At 43.5% G+C, this 22690-nt stretch overlaps 1 protein-coding gene across 4 annotated transcripts in view; it reads right to left on the minus strand.

The window, feature by feature from the left end:
• Positions 1-5426: 5426 nt before the first annotated feature.
• The window catches only part of SUCO (SUN domain containing ossification factor), a 261150-nt gene continuing 243886 nt past the window's right edge, over positions 5427-22690 (minus strand). For all 4 annotated transcript variants that reach the window (XM_058175843.1, XM_058175842.1, XM_058175844.1 and 1 more), the window contains 2 exons: positions 6760-6815; positions 5427-6666 (listed from right to left, as the gene is read on the minus strand). In XM_058175843.1, coding sequence (XP_058031826.1) covers positions 6223-6666; positions 6760-6815 — 500 coding nt within the window. In that variant the 3' untranslated portion in view covers positions 5427-6222. The remainder of the gene's footprint in view (positions 6667-6759; positions 6816-22690) is intronic.

The following is a 22690-nucleotide window of genomic DNA, read 5'->3' on the forward strand; positions in this document are numbered from 1 at the left end:
CGTTTGGATTACAAGGAGCACCAGCTGTGTTCATGCAATTGATAAATGGGGTGTTGCATGAACACCTTTACAAGGGGGTGCTTCTCTCCCTAGATGACATTCTTATTTATACTGAAACCATAATGCAGTCAATCAGAAAAAACTCAGAGCTGCTGAACTATATGCCAAATTGTCAAAGTGTGAATTTCACCAAATTAAAATTGACTATTTGGGTTATCACATATTGCATGAAGGGATAGAAATGGATTGGGAGAAAGTCTGGGTGGTCATGGAATGGGCGCCTCCCTGCATCCGTAAGCAGTTACAAAGTTTCCTAGGCGTTGCTAACTTTTATCGACAATTCATCCCTGCCTTTGCAAAAATTGCGTTACCCATTACTAATCTCCTAAAAACAAACGGAGAACCTAAATCAAGACCTAGCCATCCCCTTGAGTGGATGATGGAGTGCCAAGCACCATTTGAGAAATTGAAACAGTTGTTTGCAGCCGAACCCGTCCTTAAACATCCCAACATGAAGGCCCCCTTCATAGTCCAGGCTGACAGCAGTGACATGGCTGTGGGGACGGTACTATTACAAGTTAACACTGCTGGGATTTTACACCTGCGCCTACACCTCCTGGAAATTAACTGAAACCGAAAGGAGATGGGCAATATGGGAGAAAAAAGCATTTGCAGTCTGATAGGCCTTGCTAACCTGGAGGCATTTCCTCTAGGGGGCAAAACACCCTTTGGAGGTGTGGACAGACCATAAAAACCTAGAGGCCTTAAATCACCCTGGAAATTTCACCCAAGCAAGTCTGTTAGGCTCAACACTTTAATCATTTTAACTTCACTTTACGCTATCTTCCTGGGGGAAAGAACTTTATGGCAGAAGCTCTATCTAGATTACCCCAGTGTCACCCGGTCAGAGGTGATCCACCCAGTAATTCCCTCCAAGCAACTGGCTGCCCCCGTGGTCACCAGAGACCAGGGGAAGGCAGACCCTGATCTCTCCACCGATTTAAGTGAGCAGCTAAAAGAAGTGCTTAAAACTGATGACTGGTTCTAATCATACTCAAACAAGTGCCCTATTCATGATGGCCTAGCATGGGTGGGCGCTAAGTTGTACCTCCCCACCAGTCTTCGGGGAACCATATTACAACAGGCCCATGACTTGAAAGCTGCTGGACACTTTGGGTTTGTGAAAACTTTGTTTAGTTAAATGGCAGTTCTGGTGGCCCTGTTTGAAAAAGAACATAGAAGCCTGTCACTAGTTATCCTGTGTGTGCTTCCACAAAGAGGCCACCTGGAAAGCCACCTGGATTTCTCCAGAATGTTGCTAGCCCTAGTGCTCCGTGGAAGGAAATATCCATGGACTTCATTGCTGAGCTGTCCGAGAGTGGGGGAAAATATGGTCATTTGGTGATCACGGACTTATTTTCCAAGATGCATTTTGTACCCTGTTCCAAGATTCCCTCTGCAAAAATGTTAGCCAAACTGTTTATTCAACAAGTATAAAGGTTACAAGGGGTTCCTGAATGCATTATCTCAGATGGGGAGTACAATTCACCTCCCTTTTCTGGAGAGAGTTCCTGAAGATGTTAGGCTCTGTCCAAGGCCTAAGCTCTTCCCACTACTCTCAAACTAATGGGGCTTGTGAATACACTAACTCTGTTCTAGAACAGTGCCTCAGATGTTACGTAAATTATCAGCAAGACAATTGTGCCGACTTATTGCCTTTTGCAGAGGTCGCTTATAATAATTCCATCCATTGTAGCACCGACTTTACCCTGTTCAAAGTGGCTTCTGGTCAGGACTTTGTACCCATTCCAGAGCTACCATAAGAGAAACCCCACATCTCTTCACTAGTGGAATAGATTGAGCAACTTCAGTTTATCAGGCCTGTTACTCATAAGGCCTTAGATGAGGCTCATCGAGAACATAAGAAACATGCTGACAAGAAATGAGCTATGCTGAAAGACTATCAAGTTGGGGATTGGGTTTTCTTGTCTACTTAGTACTTACAGACTACCCAGAAGTCAAAGAAATTGGGGCCTAAGTATGTGGGTCCTTTCCCTATTGTAAAGATTGTAAACCCGGTCATGGTACAGTTAAGAGTTACCAAAAACCCTTAGAAGGATCCACCCTGTGTTTCATGTTAGCTTGTTCAAACCTGAACATACCTCCTCTCTCTGACCGGATCAACCTACCCCTCCTGTACCCCTCCTCATAGAGGGGGAGCAGCACTTTGAGGTCAGAGAACCTGGATTTCAGGAAGCATAGGGGGAAAGTACAGTATTTGGTCACCTGGAAACATTTTCCTTCTTCTCAACCTGAATGGGTGAACAAGCAAGATGTCAGAACACCAAAACTTTTACAACTGTTTCACACTAAATACCCTGATAAGGAGAGAGGTCCCTGTGTGAATGAAAAGAGATCTACTGCACAGCTGAATGGACTTGTTTATACCCAGTCAAGGTCAACTGTCCTGGAATACCAGATGGGCGAAAACACCTGAAGATGCGGCCCACATGACACCAATTGGGTTGGGGATTGGACATTTACCCTGGGTCCTTGGGGGAGGGATTTGGAGATACTTTCAATATGTAACTTTTGCACCTTTTGCTTCAGATCTTGCTTTTCTTTCGTTGCTATCATTTCAAACTCAGTAAAAGTACTTCTCTACAAACAAGGAGTCAGGGATTTCCTTTCTTGGTATTTGAACGGAGGCATGCCTGACATGATAGCATGGGCAAAATTTTTTGGCTATTCTATAGAATTAGATAAAAGGCAAAAGCTTTGGGATAGAAATTATAAGCTGACAATTGCCACTGCATGTAAGGAAAAGTTATATAAAATGTTCTAAAGATGGCATCTGCCACCAGCAAGATTAGCAAAGATGTCTAGAAATATGCCCGCCAAATGTTGGAAATGCAATCAGATACCAGATAATGCAAAAAGAAACTATAGCCCAACCTACCAGAAACATAACTGTAAAAAACAGACTGGAAATAAAAATTAAAATAAGCAAAAAAATAGAAGAGAACACCTGTCTGATCTTGATGAATACAAATCACCAAATTACATCCCAGAGTTCTAAAGGAGCTGGCAGATGTCATCTCAGAACCATTGCACCACATCTTTCAAAAATCCTGGAACACTGGGGAACTATCAAAGGACTGGAAAAGAGCTGATGTGGTTGCCATCTTTAAAAAAGGGGGGGGAAAAACAGACCCAAGAAACTAGACCAATCAGCCTAACATCAATACCCGGGAAGATACTGGAAAAGATAATTAAAAAAACAGAACTCCCAACACCTAGAAATGAGTAAAGTAATAATTAGCAGTCAGCATGGGTTTGTTAAAAACAGATCATGCCAAACCAATCTTATCTCATTCTTCAACATAGTGACTAAATTAGTAGACTAATGAAATACTGTGGACATAATATACTTAAGACTTCAGCAAGGCATTAGACAAAGCAGACCACAACCTATTTCTTGGTAAGCTAGAAAAAAGTAGGTAGGTAGCTTTACCACCAGATGGATTCGCAACTGGCTGAAAAACCGTACTCAAGTAGTCCTTAATGGGTCTAAGTCTACATGGAGAGAAGTAAGCAGTGGGGTGCCACAAGGTTCCGTTTTAGACCCAATACTCTTCAATATCTTCATAAATGACTTAGGTAAGGGAATAGAAGGGGAACTCACCAAATTTGCAGATGATACAAAGGTGGCAGGAATAGCTAACTCCCTAGAAGATAGGCTCAAGATCCAGATGGATCTTGACAGACTTGAACACTGGGCCCTATCTAACAAAATGAAATTCAATGTACATAAAAGTAGTCTTACACTTCATAAACTGGGGGAAACCAGGCTTAATGGCAGTGACTGTGAGAGAGATCTTGGAGTCTTAGTGGACAATCAGCTAAATATGAGCCAGCAGTGTGCAGCGGCAGCTAAAAAAGCCAACGCAATCTTAAATTGCATTAACAGAGGGATACAATCAAGATCAAGTGAGGTACTAATACCACTCTATAAAGCCCTAGTAAGACCACACCTAGAGTACTGAATCCAGTTTTGGTCACCACACTATAAAAAAGATGTTGAGACTCTAGAAAAAGTGCAGAGGAGAGCAACCAGGATGATTAGGGGACTGGAGAATAAAACATATGAAGAACCATTACATGAACTGGGCATGGCAACTTTAGTGAAGAGAAGGACCAGGGGAGACATGATAGCTATCTTCCAATACTTGAGGGGCTACCACAGAGAGGAGGGGGTCAAACTGTTTTCCAAAGCATCTGAAGGCCAGACAAGGAATAATAGATGTTAATTGACTAAGGAGAGATTCAACCTAGAAATGAGGAGGAACTTTCTGACAGTGAGAACAATCAACCAATGGAACAGTTTGCCTTCGGAAGTTGTGGGAGCTTCATCACTTGGGACTTTCAAGAAAAGTTTGAACTGCCATTTATTAGAAATGGTATAGAGTTTCCTGTTTGAGCAGGGGTTTGGACTAGATGACCTATTAGGTCCCTTCCAACTCTGTTAATCTGTTATTTGAAGATCTGTTATTTGAAATGTCCACCCAGATGAGGCCATTGTTGCCAGGATCTAGAAGCTTCAAAGACATTATCTATATTAGACCGTATCTACAGGTAATCCTCAACTTACAACCAGCTCCTTAGTGACCAAAGTTACAGAGGATTCTGAAAAAGAGGCTTATTATCCAGATTCAAAGTTCTGATCTCTGAGCTCCCAAGGTTATGGGACTGCATTTGCAATGCTTGACACTGGTCCACATTTAAGGCCAATTACAGCATCCTGCAATTAGATGACCATAACTAAGGTTTTTTCCAGAGACTGGTGTTAGTGAAAAATGGATCTACTTAACGTCTATGTGTTGGTTTTACAACTGTGGTATTCATTTTACAACTGTCACAAAAACAATTGTAAAATCAGGCACTATCACATGATGACCTACTTAACTATCATGCCTTGTGACTAACTGCTGGCTCAATTACAGTTGTAAACTGAGGACTACCTGTATATTAACTGGATTAAAATAGTTTAAAAAATTACCTTGTATGGTAGAAGGTTGCTTGTTCAAATCTTTAGCAGAAACATATTTGTAATTACTGTTTTCTTTTGTACACTTACTTCTTAGATATTACAATTTCTTTCTAAATCATTATGAATACAGCTGCCACAATTTTGCTTTACCATATATAAGGATAACATTATATGAATCAGACAATTCTATCTTTTATAGTATGAGAAATGCAACACTGTAATAGCAGTAGACAGAAGGAATAGGGATAAAAATGCACTGCAAGGGGCAATGGAAGCATAATAGCAGCTATGCAAACAAAGATTAAAAATATTAACCGAACCCTGGAATAGGCAGTGGAAATCCTAGCCCCAGAGTAAAACAAAATAAATAAACATATTTTAAATACAAGTGTTCAGTTTTATTTTGTAATTCACAGTTTCTACTGGCACCATAAATCTGTTGTTTATTACAGATCCTAGTGCCACAATTCTATACGATTCACACAGTCTAACCCTTCTGAGTCGCATTCTGATTTGGGCTCACTTCATAATTCATAATTCTTATTCTTTTATAAGTCCATCTCATTAGTCCTGTAGACTATAAAAACTAACATGAAAGATGTGAAACAAAGACTTTTAAATAAGTCACATTACATATGAAATTTAGAAAAGACATTAGATCTTTTAAAAAAAGAAAACAAGGAGGCACTGCTGAAAGTGCTCAATAAGTTAACTTATACACTATAATCTTGAAACTTCCCCCAGTGTCCTTATCATTCACTCTGGTGTACTTTCATTTCAGCAATCTGATAAAAATTAAGTCAAATGAAAAAACACATATACATTTACACAAAAAGTGTAAAATTAGTCCCCGTGTCGCAGTCTTCAATTACTGAATGATCTTCTACGATCAGCTGCCCCCTGGATATTTTGGAATTCTTATTAACCCTAATCAGCAAGTACTAGGCATGCTGCCAGGGGATAATGGGAATTGTGCAGAACATGTCTGGGGAAAAATGATATGATGAAAAAAGCAGCTTTGAAAAATTGATGACAAAATGCTATTTGTTTTTTTTTAAAAAAAAACACACCATCAAAATATCTAGATGCTCCTCGGTACTTTTTTAGTCTATCATCCCATTACAACAGAATTTGTCATACAAAAACTTCCACTATGAAGTATTCAATAAAATTTAAAGGTGACCAGAAACAGCTGTGACACCAAATGTTCCCACGGTTATATCTTTGTTTCCTTTGATGATATCGTGCAAGCTTGGCAAGGACCCCGTCTTAGTCTGTATTGTTTTTATGAGTTTCTGCTGTTCTGGGGCTTTAGAACGCCTTCGTTTAAGAGTTCTCTTCTCAGTTTTTGTCTTTTGGATTTGCCCATTGCACAAACCTCTGCACGCTGAAATGCCACAGAAGTAGGACTCTTCAGATTGTGATGAGGTTTCAGAGCTTCCTTCTGATGGCAGACTTTTGTACAAAGAATGATATACCTCACCAATATTAGAGAAGTCTCTCTGATTGGTAAAAGTCCTCTTGTTTTTTATTTCTCCATTAGCTACTTGATGAATTGGTTCAGCTACTGGCTTGACTGTTTCAATTTTCTCATTTTTATATTTGCAACGCTTTTTCTAAAAAAGAAAAATAGATTATTAAGTGAGGGCCTTTTAACTCTTAGAACATGTTTATATAATGCTGCTCTTAGGTCATCTGTAATAACATACCTTTTTTTCTGGAGAAAACTTCAATGGTTCTACAATGTAAAAGTCATCTGGATTCACTAAAAGGAAAAAAAAAAGATATATAGATAGTACCTTTCTACTTTTATATGCATTAGGCATATTAAGATAGACAGTAACATTAAGTCAGTAAAACCAGACAAATGATATAGCATCAATATAAGTGATAAATTTAAAGTAGATTCTGAACTTGTTCTTGAGTAGATTTTACACTATTAAGAGCATGTTATACATAGCTAAGCTATGCTGGTTGTTATTTATAGTCAAGTCTGTAGCCAAAAATGCCCACCAGATAATTAAGAAAACTGCAGTTTAGTAAGTCCATCCACAATTAGGAGTCTCTGAATCGTGTATCCTGCCTCACGTGTCATCACTAGTCTGTTCTTGAATGGCCAGAAATTGAGGAAAAAAATAACCTCCTTTCAACACTGGATTTCATTTGAGAAAATTTATAGCCCATTAATTCCTGCATGAAAAAGACATTATTTATCAAATGCAGAAGACTGCACTCTTCTGCACTAAAGGTTCTTGGACCCTCACACAGGAAGCAGCAGGACTAGTTTGACAAAAACGATGAAGAGATCAAGGCCCTACTTGCTGAAAAGCACTACCTTCACCAGGCTTATCAGATTGACCTGTTGTCAACAGCTAAGAAAAATACCTTCAACAACACTCGCAGGATTGTACAGAGGAAGCTTTGCAAGATGCAGGACTCCTGGGTTGAGTACCATAGCAGATGAAATTCAGAAGTTTGCTGATAGAAACGATGCTAAACAGTTCTACAGATCCTTGTACAGCCCTCAGGGAGCTCCCCCCTACTGGACTCAGATGGTGCAACTCTCATCACTGAGAAGACTCTGATTCTACAGCGATGGGCTGAGCACTTCCAATCTGTACTGAACTGCTCATCTTCCATCAACAACGAGGCGATCTACAGAATGCCCAGGTGGATATCAACCACAGCCTATCACCATCAAAGACTGAAACCCTACAGGCCATCAGCCAGCTGTCCAGTGCCAAGGCCCCAGGATCTAACGTGTGTTGTGGTCTGCCAGCAGCCTGTGGAGCTGGCAATGGAGTCAGACAGTGAGGAGGCTGGGGAGGAACATGGGCCAGTCCTGGAGTCTGGGGAAGGTCCAGACGAGGGCTCTACATTGGAGACAGAGATGGGGCCAGAGCTATCTGGAGTGATGTTGTGGACTCCGGAGTCCCCAGAGTCAGACAGCAGAAAGGCAGAGGAACAGGAGGAGCCTGCTCCCAGGGCATGCATGCACAGAACTGCCAGAAGGCAACAGCAGCTAAAGCAAAAGGGATGACTTGGGAGTAAGGCCAGGAGATGATTGTCCCCTCCCATAAGGCTTAAAAGAAAAACAAAGGCACTTGGGCTTTTTGCAGAAAAGCAACGTTGCTAACTCTGTTTCCAGTTATTTATTTATTTATTTATTTATTTATTTATTATTTAAATTTGTATACCGCCCTTCTCCCGAAGGACTCAGGGCGGTTCACAGCCAAGTAAAAATACAATACTATAAATACAAATTAAAATACAATTAAAAAAACTTATTAAAATTGGCCAGAATTAAAATTTAAAACTAAAACCCATTAAAACCCATTAAAACACTAACCCAGTCCAGCGCAGATGAATAAATAGGTTTTAAGCTCGCGGCGAAAGGTTCGGAGGTCCGGAAGTTGACGAAGTCCTGGGGGGAGTTCGTTCCAGAGGGCGGGAGCCCCCACAGAGAAGGCCCTTCCCCTGGGTGTCGCCAGACGACACTGTCGCGCCGATGGCACCCTGAGAGCCCTCTCTGTGAGGCGCACGGTCGGTGAGAGGTATTCGGTAGCAGCAGGCGGTCCCGTAAGTATCCGGCCCTATGCCATGGGCGCTTTAAAGACATTCACCAACACCTTGAAGCGCACCGGAAGGCCACAGGTAGCCAGTGCAGCCGGCGCAGGATAGGTGTCACTCAGGAGCCACGAGGGCTCCCTCTATCACCCGCAGCTGCATTCTGACTAACTGTAGCCTCCGGATGCCCCTCAAGGGAGCCCCATGTAGAGCATTGCAGTAGTCCAGGCGAGGCGTCACAAGGGCGTGAGTGACTGTGCACAAGGCATCCCGGTCTAGAAAGGCGCAACTGGCGCACCAGGCGGACCTGGTGGAAAGCTCTCCTGGAGATGGCCGTCAAATGGTCTTCAAAGGCAGCCGTTCATCCAGGAGAACGCCAAATTGCGCACCCTCTCCATCGGGCCAATGACTCGCTCCCGACAGTCAGCCGCGGACTCAGCTGACTGTACCGGGATGCCGGCATCCACAGCCACTCCGTCTTGGAGGATTGAGCTTGAGCCTGTTCCTCCCCATCCAGACCCGTCGGCTTCCAAACACCGGGACAGCACTTGATGGCTTCATTGGGGTGGCCCGGTGTGGAAAAATACAGCTGGGTGTCATCAGCGTACAGCTGGTACCTCACACGAAGCCACTGATGATCTCACCCAGCGGCTTCATATAGATGTTGAACAGAAGGCGAGAGAATCGACCCCTGCGGCACCCACAAGTGAGGCGCGCGGGCCCACCTCTGCCCCCGTCAACACCGTCTGCGACGGTCGGAGAGATAGGAGGAGAACCACCGATAAACGGTGCCTCCCACTCCCAATCCCCCAGCCGGCGCAGCAGGATACCATGGTCGATGGTATCAAAGCCGCTGAGAGGTCTAATAGGACCAGGGCAGAGGAATAACCCCTATCCTGGCCCTCCAGAGATCATCCACCAACGCGACCAAAGCCGTCTCAGTGCTGTAACCGGGCGGAAGCCGGACTGGAGCAGGTCCAGATAGACAGTTTCCTCCAGGTGCAGGGGAACTGATATGCCACCATACTCTCTACAACCTTCGCGGCGGGTTGGAGACTGGACGATAATTACCTAAAACAGCGGGTCAGGAAGGCTTCTTGAGGAGGGGCCTCACCACCGCCTCTTTCAAGGCGGCCGGAAAGACTCCCTCCAACAAGGAAGCACTCGTAATCCCCTGGAGCCAGCCTCGTGTCACCTCCTGAGTGGCCAGCACCAGCCAGGAGGGGCACGGGTCCAGTAAACATGTGGTGGCATTCAATCTACCCAGCAACCTGTCCATGTCCTCGGGAGTCACAGGGTCAAACTCATCCCACACAACATCACCAAGACCGCCCTCAGACGTCCCGCCCGAATCGCTACAATCTTGGTCCAGACCGTCCTTCAGCTGAACGATTTTATCGTATAGATAACCGTTAAACTCCTCAGCACGTCCCTGCAACGGGTCATCCCGCTCCCCCTGGTGAAGGAGGGAGCGGGTCACCCAAAACAGGGCAGCTGGGCGGTTATCTGCCGACGCAATGAGGGAGGAGGCGTAGCAGCGCCTCGCTTCCCTCAGTGCCACTAGGTAGGTCCTAGTATAGGATCTAACTAGTGTCCGATCAGCCTCTGAACGGCTGGACCTCCAGGAACTCTCTAGGCGTCTTCTCCGGCGTTTCATCCCCCTCAGCTCCTCGGAGAACCAAGGAGCCGGTTGGGATCTGCGCCGGGTCAGAGGCCGCAAAGGCACGACACGGTCTAAAGCCCCAGCCGCAGCCCGTTCCCAGGCTGCAGCTAGTTCCTCTGCCGTGCCGTGAGCCAGACCCTCAGGAAATGGCCCAAGCTCCGTCCGGAACCTCTCTGGGTCCATCAGGCGCCTGGGACGGTACCAACGTAATGGTTCCGTCTCCCTGCGGTGTTGGGTAGCGGTCAGAAAGTCCAGGCGAAGGAGAGAGTGATCTGACCATGACAAAGGTTCAATGACTATTTCCTTTAAGTCCAGATCGCTCAACCACTGACCAGAGACAAAAATCAGGTCCAGTGTGCCACCCCCGATGTGAGTGGGGCCATCCACTACTTGAGTCAGGTCCAAGGCCGTCATGGAAGCCAAGAACTCCCGAGCTACCGTCGATGATGAGCCGGCAGATGGCAGGTTAAAGTCCCCCATGACTAAAAGTCTGGGGGTCTCCACCGCCACCCCGGCAACAAGAGTTGGCATCTCTTGTTTGTTTTTGAACTCCGTGGGGCTTTGCCAAGTAAAGCCTTTGGCAGGGTGTCAAAGAAGACAAAAGTTGGTGATTACCCCGAAGGACTTCTTCTGAAGGACTTTTTTGCAACTCATTGGGACTCAGCTGCGATTGAATGTGATTTTCAGCTGTTACAATAAAATAGGTTTTTTTGGGACTAATTGTGTATTGTAATGACTCAGTAAGCCTAGGTCACAACAACGTGATCCCAGCAGAGGTCTATAGGGATGGCAGTGCAGTGTTTGTCAACAAACTCACTCAGTTGTTCCAGTCTTTCTGGAATCAAGGATCCATTCCTCAGGAACTAAAAGATGCATCCATTGTACACCTCTACAAGAGGAAAGGGAATTGACAAGTCTGCAATAATCATAGAGGAATACCACTGCTTTCCATTGCAGGCAAGATCCTTGCATGAGTGTTGCTGAACCACCTGACTGCTACCTGGAACAGGGTTTATTACCCAAGACAAAGTGCGGTTTCTGCAAAGAGCGTGGCACTGTGGACATGATCTTTGCAGCCTGACACCTCCAAGCAAGGGGGCATGTTGGCACTGACCTTGTTCAGAATAATGTTTTCAGCCATAATGTCAGACGCCTTCCAGAACAGTTCCTTGGGAGTTATACAGGACTGATGGGAAACTGTTCAACCTGTGAAGACTCCAGGCTGTCACCAAGATAAAGGAGATTATGCTATACCTCTTCTTTGCTGATGACTGTGCCCTGAATGCTGGATCAGAGCAGGAAATGCAAGCCAGTGTGGACAAATTTGCAGCAGCATGTGACAACTTCGGCCTTCTCATCAACATAAAGAAGACTGAAGTGATGCATCAGCCAGCTCCAAAAGACGAACACCAAGAACCTACCATCACAGTGAAGGGACAAAAGCTGCAAGCTCATGTATGCCAGTGAGACTTGGACTGTATACAGGAGGCACGCTAGGCAGTTGACCCACTTCCACACGACCTGCCTCTGTAGAATTCTGAGGATCCAGTGGCAGGACAAGGTGCCAGACAGAAAAGTCCTCTCCAGAGCAGGCCTGCCATCAGTTCTTACCCTGATGATGAAAGCCCAGACATTCTGGCCAGGCCATGTTGCAAGGAAGCCAGACTGTTACATCCCTAAAAGCTCCTCTAATGGTGAGCTGTCTCTAGGAAAGCGATCACATGGGGGACAAAGGAAGCGAGACAAAGACACATTGAAAGCCTCTTTCAAGTCCCTGGATATCGACACCACCTCCTGGGAAACCTTGGCACAAGATCTATCGACATGGTGCATGCTGATCCACCAAGGTTGCCAGGCATCTGAGGACAGAAGAAAAACCATAGCACAAGAGATACAATCATTCCGCAAAGCCAGAGCTGCAAATGCTGCAACAAGGGTGCCCACACATGTCTGCCCAACATCTGGCAGAACATTATGTGCCCCTATAAGCCTTAGCAGCCACCTGCAGACACATCATGAATAGCCCACAACCTGTTAGATGTCAAGGTCAACATGATGGACAAAGATCATTTATCAAATATCATCAAGATGAAAATTAAGAAAAAATCATGTATAACTTGACTTCCAGTTTGGCACCGTAGGTGATGGCGGTGATCTTTACGATCACCAACCTCTGGCTTATGTGGAATCGCTAGGACAGTTTAAATCTGCTGTCCAGCGGTTCGAAAAACCCTCTTTTCGGGAGAAGAAGAGATGGTGAGCTGAGGGCAGAGGTTGAATTTCCCTAAAGCCCCTGAGAAAAAAGGGGTTTGAAGGGTTAAGTTCCCTCCAGCAACCCGAAGTGCTCCAGATCCGAGGATTTTTCTGCTTTGGCGGAACCAATCACCACGACCAAACACCGAGATTTATTTGGACAATAAAGGATTATACCGGACAGAACGAAAGTGGGAGAACTTTATGCAAGTAGCCAAGCCAATTCCCCGATACTTTGTAACAAGTTTGAAAACAGCAAGAAAATGGAAGCGAATTGTTAACAAGTTAACGAGTGGAAAGCGAAAGTGATACTTTCAGCGCTTGCGTCTGCCCTTAGTAAATTGCATGTTATTTGCTACTTCAACTCTTTAACTCTTTGCTGCCTAGAATCTAGGGGAGATTTTCTTTTTAAATATTGCTTTAAAAGACTGTGTTTCTCAGAGGTTAAGAAGATTTAAAGTGAATATTAAGTTGGAAATAAATAAATAATTTTATAGAAGATGGCAGCCAAACAATTAAAGTCTACTGTAACAAAGGGCTCTGGAATTTCATCAGCTGGTGCCTCTCCAGCTCATACAGCAGAGACTAGAACATTGAATTTAGAGGCGGTACAAGAGAACTTAAAAGACTTTATGCAAGAAAAATTTAAAGTAATAACTGATGAGATGTCTGAAATGAAAGAGCAGATATCAGAAATTCAAGTGGGAAATAAAGAAGTTAAGGAAGGATTTGTAATTGCAGTACAAAGTTTGGCAACAAATGTGATTTTATTAGAAGAGGAGATGGAAGAAATTAAGCAACATAATTCAAAATTAGATAATAAAATGGCTGAATTTCAAAGTAAAATGGAAAAAACAGATGATGAAATAGTTTTGATACAATATAGAAATATGGAATTTGCTCTAAGAATCCGTGGTCTGAAAGAGAATAAAGAAGAGAATTTAAGGGAAATTTTTTCTGAAGTATTTGCTGAGATATTAGCAGCTCGCCCAGCAGATGTGGCTTATCAAATTGATAAAATATATCGTGTGAATTCTTGGATAGCAAGGCAAAAAAAGTTGCCAAGGGATGTTGTTATTTATTTTACAAATAGAACAGTGAGAAATCAGATCTTGCAAGCCTCATATAAGGGGGAGAAGATTCAGATTGCTGGTCAAGATATTTTAATATTAAAGGAAATTCCACCAAAAATGTTAAGGGCTAGGAAGGAATTTGCCTTCCTGGTGAATGAACTTAAAAAACGTCAGATTGAATATAGATGGGATATTCCAACTGGTATAATAGTATATTATGCAGGGAAAGTACATCGTCTCAATACAGTTGGAAAAGCGAGAGAATTTTATGTTGAGGCATTAAAAGTTGGAAGTCCTCCTCCATTGGAAGCTAGAAGAAGGGAGACTGAAGTGAAGGAAAGAGAAGTGAAGCAGGTACAAGAACAGATTGTGATGGAAGAAGATTTATTACAAGTGTTGGAAATACCTATGATGGGGTCAGACTCAAAAGAACAAAGGCTGACAAGAGCTGCTGCTAAACGCAAGGAACAAGAGATGAAGGCACAACAACAATTGGCAACTACTACAACGGAAATAGTGGGAGGAGCAAGGCCTAAACCAAAATGTGATCTGCGGCTGGTGTTCCAAAAGTTTCCTTTGGCCGATAATGGCAATTAAACTATTATCTTGGAATGTTAATGGTTTGAATTCACCGCAGAAGAGAAGGAAAGTATTTCACTATTTGAAACAATTTAAAAATGACATTACCTGTTTACAAGAAACACATATTAGATCTTTAGACCAGAAATATTTGATAAATTCAAAACTGGGAGTACATTTTGTTGCCTCCTCTTTGGAGAAAAAAAATAGTTTAGTTATATATATAAAGAAGGATATATCAGCAAAATTAATTGAGGTGGATAAACAAGGAAGATACATTGCTATTGAACTTTTGTTGGAGGGAAAGAAGACATTATTAATAGGAGTTTATGCTCCGAATCAACAACAAGAAAATTTTTTCAAGTTTTTACATAAAAGAATAGTATTTTGGAATTATAAATCATATATATTAATGGGTGATTGGAATGGTGTGTTGGATACTCAAAAAGACAAAAAAAGTTTAAGGAAGATATCAAGCCGGGCGAAATTACCAAAGGCTTTTTTTGAAATGATGGAGGACTTGGAATTAAGAGATATTTGGAGAAAACATAATACAGAAGAGAGGGATTTTACCTTCTTTTCTGACAGGCATCAATCATTTTCGAGGATTGATTTTATTTTGATTTCTAATGATTTGTACTCTAGAGTGAAGAAGACGAAGATTTGTTCAAGAACTCTATCTGATCATAGTCCGGTTTGGATTGAATTTGATCGGGAAAAGGAGACTAGGAGATCATGGAGGTTGAATGAGAATTTGTTTAAATATGAACAAAATGTAAATGAATGTAAAAAGCAAATGAAAGAATTTTTTATTATGAATATGAAAAAAGAAACATCTATAGAGATGATTTGGGACTAGTAAAGGCGTATATGAGAGGAAATCTTATACAAATGAATATTAAATATAAAAATAAATTGCAGAAAAAGAAAAAGGAATTGGAAGAGGAAATTAAAAAGAAAGAACAGTTATTGATAAATAGCCCAGGAAATAGTAAAATAAAATAATCAATAAATATATTAAGAGGTCAGTTTAACATGTTGATGGCAGACCAAGTAGCAATTAGTTTACAATATGTAAAACATAATACGTTTAATAATGCCAATAAGCCAGGAAGATGGCTTGCTTATTTAATAAGGAAAAAACAGAAATCACGAACGATTGATAAAATAGAATATAGGGGTAAGGAAGTTTATCAAAAGAACTTGATTAAAAAAGCATTTTTAGAATATTATAGTAAGTTATATACTAGGGATATGATTGATGATACAGAGATAGAAAGATATTTACAACAACAAAATATTTGTGAGCTTACAGAAAATCAAAGAGAAGAACTGAATCAATTAATTACTTCAGAGGAAATTTTGTTAGCAATTAAGCAAATTAAAATCGGTAAAGCACGAGGTACAGATGGTTTAACAGCTGTTTATTATAAAAATTTACAAAATGAGATGGTTGAACCACTTAAAGAGTTATTTAATAAAATTCAAATGGGAGGAGATGTTCCCCCTTCATGGAGGACAGCCTTTATTTCATTAATACCGAAGGAAGATCGAGATGGTATTAAAGCAGAGAATTATAGGCCTATATCACTTTTAAATACTGATTATAAGATATTTGCCAAGATACTTGCTAATAGATTAATGCCAGTGATGAATCAAATAATTCATAATGATCAGTCAGGATTTATTAAGGGTAGGCAGATGAGATATAATGTGAGGCAAATTGTAAATTTACTTGAATATTTGGAACGAAACAACCAAGTCTCAGGGGCGTTTTTTTTTTTGGATGATGAAAAAGCTTTTGATAGATTGGATTGGCAGTTTTTATTTAAAGTAATAGAAAAAATGCAATTTGGGGATTATTTTATCCATGCAATTAAAGCAATATATCAGAAGCAAACAGCACAAATAATAGTAAATGGTGGGTTAACAGAAACTTTTAAAATTGGGAAAGGGACGAGACAGGGATGTCCCTGTCTCCATTACTTTATTTTAACTTTAGAAATTCTTCTGAATAAAATACGTGGTTCCGATCGAATAAAGGGAATTAGAGTTAAACATCAAGATTACAGATTAAGAGCTTTTGCAGATGACTTGGTTGTTACTGTATCTCAACCAATATACTCAGCTACTGGTTTAAAAGATATAATTGGTCAGTATGGCAAAGTATCTGGATTTAAGGTGAATCAGCAAAAGACAAAGATGATAATTAAAAATATGAATATACAACAAAAAGAAGAGTTAGAAAGAACTACAGGCTTTGAAATCGTTAAAAAGGTTAAATATTTAGGAATATATATTACAGCTTCAAATGTCAAATTATACAAAAATAATTATGAGGTATTGTGGCAGAAGGTATGGAAAGAAATGGAGAGTTGGAAGAAGTTACAACTATCCCTGTTGGGAAGAATAGCTATAAAATGAATGTTTTGCCCAGATTTCTATTTTTGTTTCAAATGATACCGGTGCTTAAGAATGACATCAAATTACAGGAATGGCAAAAGGGGGTTAATAACTTTGTATGGATGGGCAAAAAGCTAAGAATAAAATTAAAAATAATGCAGGATATAAGGGAAAGGGGGGGGGTCTTAAAATGCCTAATTTAAAATTGTATTATGAAGCAGTTGTCTTATCATTAATTACTGATTGGATTAATTTGACTGAGGAAAGAGTTTTGAATATAGAAGGTTATGGTTTGTTATATGGGTGGCATGCCTATTTATTATATGATAAGAAAATAGATAAAATATTTAAAAATAATATACCGTATATACTCGAGTATAAGCCGATCCGAATATAAGCCGAGGCACCTAATTTTACCACAAAAACTGGGAAAAACTATTGACTCGAGTATAAGCCGAGGGTGGGAAATGAGGCAGCTACTGGTCAATGTAAAAAATAAAGATAGAGCCAAGTAAAATAACATGAATATTTATTTGAACGAAAAACAATAAAAGTGCAAAAGGGGGAAGGAGGATTCCCAGCTTTAGAAAATTTAGAACTACGCCGCCTTTGGTATGACCTGAGCATAGCTCATAAAATTATCTGCTACAATGTACTTCCTATCAATGACTACTTCAGCTTCAACCACAACAATACACGAGAACACAATAGATTCAAACTTAAAAGTGAACCTCTCCAATCTAGATTGCAGAAAATGTGACTTCAGTAACAGAGTTGTTAATGCCTGAATGCTACCTGACTCTGGTCTCTTCCCAAAATCCCCAAAGCCTTAACCAAAGACTATCTAGTATTGACCTCACCCCATTCCTAAGAGGTCTGTAAGGCGTGCATAAGAGCACCAGCGTGCCTACCGTCCCTGTCCTAATGTTCCCTTTAGTTGTATTCCTTTTATGTATTCAATTCATGCTTATATTTATATAATTATTTAATATGTATTTGACAAAATAAAATGAATGAATGAATGAATAGAATAGAATAGAATAGAATTTTATTGGCTAAGTGTGATTGGACACACAAGGAATGAATGAATGAATGAATGAGTGAGTGAGTTACTTCAACAACATTGTCTCACAGAAATTGACAATACAACTGCAAGCATGAAAATGAGTCCTCCTTTAGCTTCCAAGGGACCAGGGTGCCTCTGAAGGTCAGTGCTCTAAGCACTAAGAACCCAGCACAAATCTAAGCCTGTATGCACACCAATAGTGAAAATACCCTGCACAGTGTCTCTTGGCAGAGAAGGTTAATTTTCATAGACGTTGGGGTGGCTCTTTTTGGCAGGGCAATAAGGATCTCTAATATCATTAAACCCAAGTGTGAGGAAAAGACAGCAGCTAAAATGTTAAGGCCAGTTGTGTGACCTTCTCCAATACAGTTGGCCTGGCTGTTTGCCAAAACTTAAAACACCCTCCCATCCCCCCCTCCCTGCTAAAGCTTCTTTCTTAAAACAATTGTGGTCTTTGCCTTTCATGTCGCTCAACCTTTCATCTGCCAGGTTCCTAGCCCTTCACCCTTGACCCACTGCTGTGTTTGCTTAGCATTGTGCCAATCGACTTTAGAAGTCTGTGTGTGTGTGTGTGTGTGTGAGAGAGAGAGAGAGAGAGGGAGGGAGGGAGGGAGTGCAAAAGGGGGAAGGAGGATTCCCAGCTCTAAACAAAGGGAAATCCCGGAATGCCAGCGCGAAAGGCAGTGCTCGCGTTCCTCCTCCCTTGCTCAAAAGCCCCAATAACCTTCACCAGCAAGGCAGACCCCCACGGGAAGGAAGGGGACGGGCTGACTCACCGAGCATCTGGCTGAAGAGCAGCTGCTCCAGGTCGCCCAGCACGGTGAAGCACGGAGGGAGAAGAAAGAATGAAAGAAGGGGAGGAACGGCCCCTCCTTTCTCTCTCTCTCTCTCTCTTCCAACGGGAAAACGCTCTTTCGCTTGCGGGGGAGAGGAGGGAGGGAGGGAGGGAGGTTGGCTTGCTTATTCAACCCTTCCCGGCTAGCCATCCAGCCCTTCCCAGGAGAAGGCGAGGAGTTTTGGGCGGCGACCTTTTGCTAAGCGGAGCGGCTGCCCCAACACCACCAGTTGGGGCGGGAGCCGGTGAGCTGCAGTAACTCCCGCCAGGCTATGCATTGGCGGGAAGCCCTGGCGGTGCAGTCCTTCTCGGCTGAGGAGGGAGGGTTTCCCGACCGCGAACTCGCCGCCGCGAGCCACCCCAAAGGCCAGAAGAAAGGTCATTCCATCGGAGTAATGGGCGAAGGCTCCTTCCTCTCCCGCCTTACCCATGCTGTGCGAGCCGGCTGGGCTGCAACCCCGCCGCCGCCGCTCCTTCCTCAGCCTCCCGGGCTCGCGCTCTAGCAGCCGCCAAGCTCAGGCGGACTCGGCAGCTCCCATCAGCACTGCACGCGCGATTCGGGCAGGAGGAGTCGGTCTCGCTCCGTGGCCGTGGCGGCGGCGGCGGCGGCGGCGGCGGCGGCGGCGCCACCGCCACAGAGCGAGCCCGACTCCTCCTGCCCGAATCGCGCCGGCGAGTGCTGATGGGGAGCTGCCTTACCCATGCTGTGCGAGCCCGGCTGCAACCCCGCCGCCGCCGCCTTCCTCAGCCTCCCGGGCTCGCGCTCTAGCAGCCGCCAAGCTCAGGCGGACTCGGCAGCTCCCATCAGCACTGCACGCGCGATTCGGGCAGGAGGAGTCGGTCTCGCTCCGTGGCCGTGGCGGCGCGGCGGCGCGGCGGCGGCGCCACCGCCACAGAGCGAGCCCGACTCCTGCCCGAATCGCGCCGTGCTGATGGGGAGCTGCCTTACCCATGCTGTGCGAGCCGGCTGGGCTGCAACCCCGCCGCCGCCGCTCCTTCCTCAGCCTCCCGGGCTCGCTCTAGCAGCCGCCAAGCTCAGGCCGGACTCGGCAGCTCCCATCAGCACTCGCACGGTGCGATTCGGGCAGGAGGTCGGTCTCGCTCCGTGGCCGTGGCGGCGGCGGCGGCGGCGGCGCGCCACCGCCACAGAGCGAGCCCGACTCCTCCTGCCCGAATCGCGCCGTCCAGTGCTGATGGGGAGCTGCCGAGTCCGCCTGAGCTTGGCGGCTGCTAGAGCGCGAGCCCGGGAGGCTGAGGAAGGAGCGGCGGCGGCGGGGTTGCAGCCCAGCCGGGCTCGCACAGCATGGGTAAGGCGAGAGGAAGGAGCCTTCGCTCCATTACTCCGATGGAATGACCTTTTCTTCTGGCCTTTGGGTGGCTCTCGCGGCGAGCTCGCGTCGGGAAACCCTCCTCCTCAGCCGAGAAGGCTGGCGGCTCCCCTGCCCAGCCCTCTCACTGCACCACCAGGGCTTCCCCGCGCCAATGCACAGTCCGTCAAGTTTGCGCCGTCCGCCCACCAGACACGGGAATGGGGGCCGGCCTGGGGGCGGGAAATCCCCGGGGACCTCGGCGGGGCCGGTCCCCGTCCCTCCCATGGGAGTCCGTTGGTACCCCTCCTGTGCGGGGTTCGAGGCGTGACTCGAGTATAAGCCGAGGGGACGTTTTTCAGCACAAAAAACGTGCTGAAAAACTCGGCTTATACTCGAGTATATACGGTAATTAGAAATGCATTATTGAGGGTCTGGAGGAAATATCAATATAAATTAGATGGAAAGATTCCAATATGGGCAATCCCGAGACACATGATAGAAAATATAAATATATATCAAAAGATGGAGGTAGTTACCTATAAAGAACTTCTTTGTATGGAAAAGGGGGAATTACAATTAAAATCCAGAGAAAAGATGGGGGAAGAAGGGAAAACATATACATGGTTCCAATATGGACAATTACAAGCTAGATGGAAACTAGATCAAAAAATAGGTGTTAAGCAAACTGAGGATAATTTGTTAAAACAAATGAGAGATCAAGGCCAACAGCATATTAAGAGGTTGTATAGTGTATTAGTAGAAATAGACTCAGAGACTGAACTGGTTAAGGATTGTATGATTAAGTGGGCACAAAATTTTCAGCAACCGATAATGTTGGAAACTTGGGAAAGAATTTGGGTGAGGAATGTGAAATTTACACAAGCGCAAAATATGAGAGAAAATTTTTATAAGATGTTTTATAGATGGCATTTAGACCCCAAAAAGTTGTCATGTATGTATTCTAATGTACAGGCTAAATGTTGGAGATGCGATTGTGAAGATGCCACTTATTACCATATATGGTGGACTTGTAAAAAAGTTAAAGCATTTTGGATTAAAGTATGGTGGATCATGCAGAATATTTTGAAAAAGAAGATTAAGTTTACTCCGCAGTTCTTTTTACTACGAATAATTATGGATTGTACAGCTATAGAGACTAAATTGATCTTGAACTTAATAACAGCCGCAAGACTTTTGATTGCTCAATATTGGAAGAAAGAAGAATTACCTACAATTGAAGAATGGACACTTAAAGTATCAAATCTGGCAGAAATGGCAAAAATCTCTGCTTATTTGAAAGACTATACACAAGAAAAATATATTTTAGAATGGAAAATGTGGATTGATTATATTCAGAATAAGTATCAGATAAAAAAATATCAAATAGCATATGAGTAAATTTAGGAAATATTTTGTATTAGATATATTTTTGAAGGAGAGGGGAATTGAGAGTGTGGAGAGACTAGAGGTTATAATTTAGGAATTATTTTAGATTATGATTGTTAGTTTTGATACCCTGCATTTTGTTCTGGGAAGTCGGGTGGGGGCGGGGGCATGGGGAGGGAATTGGGGGTTGAGGCTAGAGATGGAGTGATGGTGAATGTACAGGGATTATTGAAGATGTATAAATATAATTAATGTAGGGTCGGGTCTGCCCAGTTACCATTTTAGAACGGTGAGGAGGGAGAAAAGAGAGTAGGAGGTAGGAAAGAGGAGAAGAGGAAGGAAGAGGGGTAGAAGAGGGAGAAGGAAGGTATAGGGTGGAGGGAGGAGAGGATGTAGATAAGAGAAGGAGAGGAAGGTTTGGAAAGAAGGTAGAAGAAGGTAGAAGAGGGAAGAGAGTTAAAAAGGGGGGGGGGTGACTGGGCAAGCCCGACTAATTGTATATACCGTATATACTCGAGAGTAAGCGAGTTTTTCAGCACATTTTTGTGCTGAAAACGCCCTCGGCTTATACTCGGGTCTATACGGCTTATACTCGAGTTTTTTTTTTTTAAAGCCCCTCGGCTTATACTCGAGTATATACGACTTATACTCGAGTTTTTTTTTTCTTTTTTTCACATTTTACCGGACTGAAGCCCTGCCGGTGCAGTGAGAGGGCGGGGCGGGGGAGCCGCCAGCCTTCTCAGCTGAGGGAGGGAGGGTTTCCCCAACCGGTAGGTGCCTCATTTCCCACCCTCGGCTTATACTCGAGTCCCCAGTTTACCCCAGTTTTTGGGGTAAAATTGGGGACCTCGGCTTATACTCGGATCGGCTTATATTCGAGTATATACGGTAATTGTACATTGGATGAATTATTTTATATGAATGTAAAAATAAAACTTTAAAAAAAAAAATCATGTATAACTTCTGTGAATTAGAAGTCTCTTAGAATTTGCAACCTTACATATCACTGTCCATTCTTTTATGAAATATGGCAGAAGGGGCAGAGAGACATGGTCTATGTAGGACAGGTCCCCAACCCGCAGGCTGTGGCCCGTTCAGAACTGGACTGTGGAAGTGGCGCTTCTGGAGCTGTATGATCATGCACTTGCCCGCTGCTCGCCCACAACCATCCCTTCTCCCCCACCATTCGACTGCAAAGCCAGAAAGACTGGAGTCCATTGGTCTATATAGGATGGAGCTTGTGCTGAAAGTAGGGGCACTTTCTGATCTGGGCAAAAGAGTTGGTAGTGCAGTGGTAAGATGATCCTTAGGCAGAGTTCTTTTTGTTGGCTGGGGGCGGGGGATCCTGTTCCAAACTGCCCAATTATGTGGCTATTTGGTATATTTTAAACTGTATATTGTATACTTTAAATTGCAAACTCCATATTAGGTCCATAGTGTATATCAAATAATATGGAAAGAAGGAAAAGTGCCCCCAAAGTAGAAATGTAATGTATCTTTATACT

This window comes from Ahaetulla prasina, chromosome 3, assembly GCF_028640845.1.
Source record: "Ahaetulla prasina isolate Xishuangbanna chromosome 3, ASM2864084v1, whole genome shotgun sequence".
In the NCBI taxonomy this organism is placed as follows: Eukaryota; Metazoa; Chordata; class Lepidosauria; order Squamata; family Colubridae; genus Ahaetulla; species Ahaetulla prasina.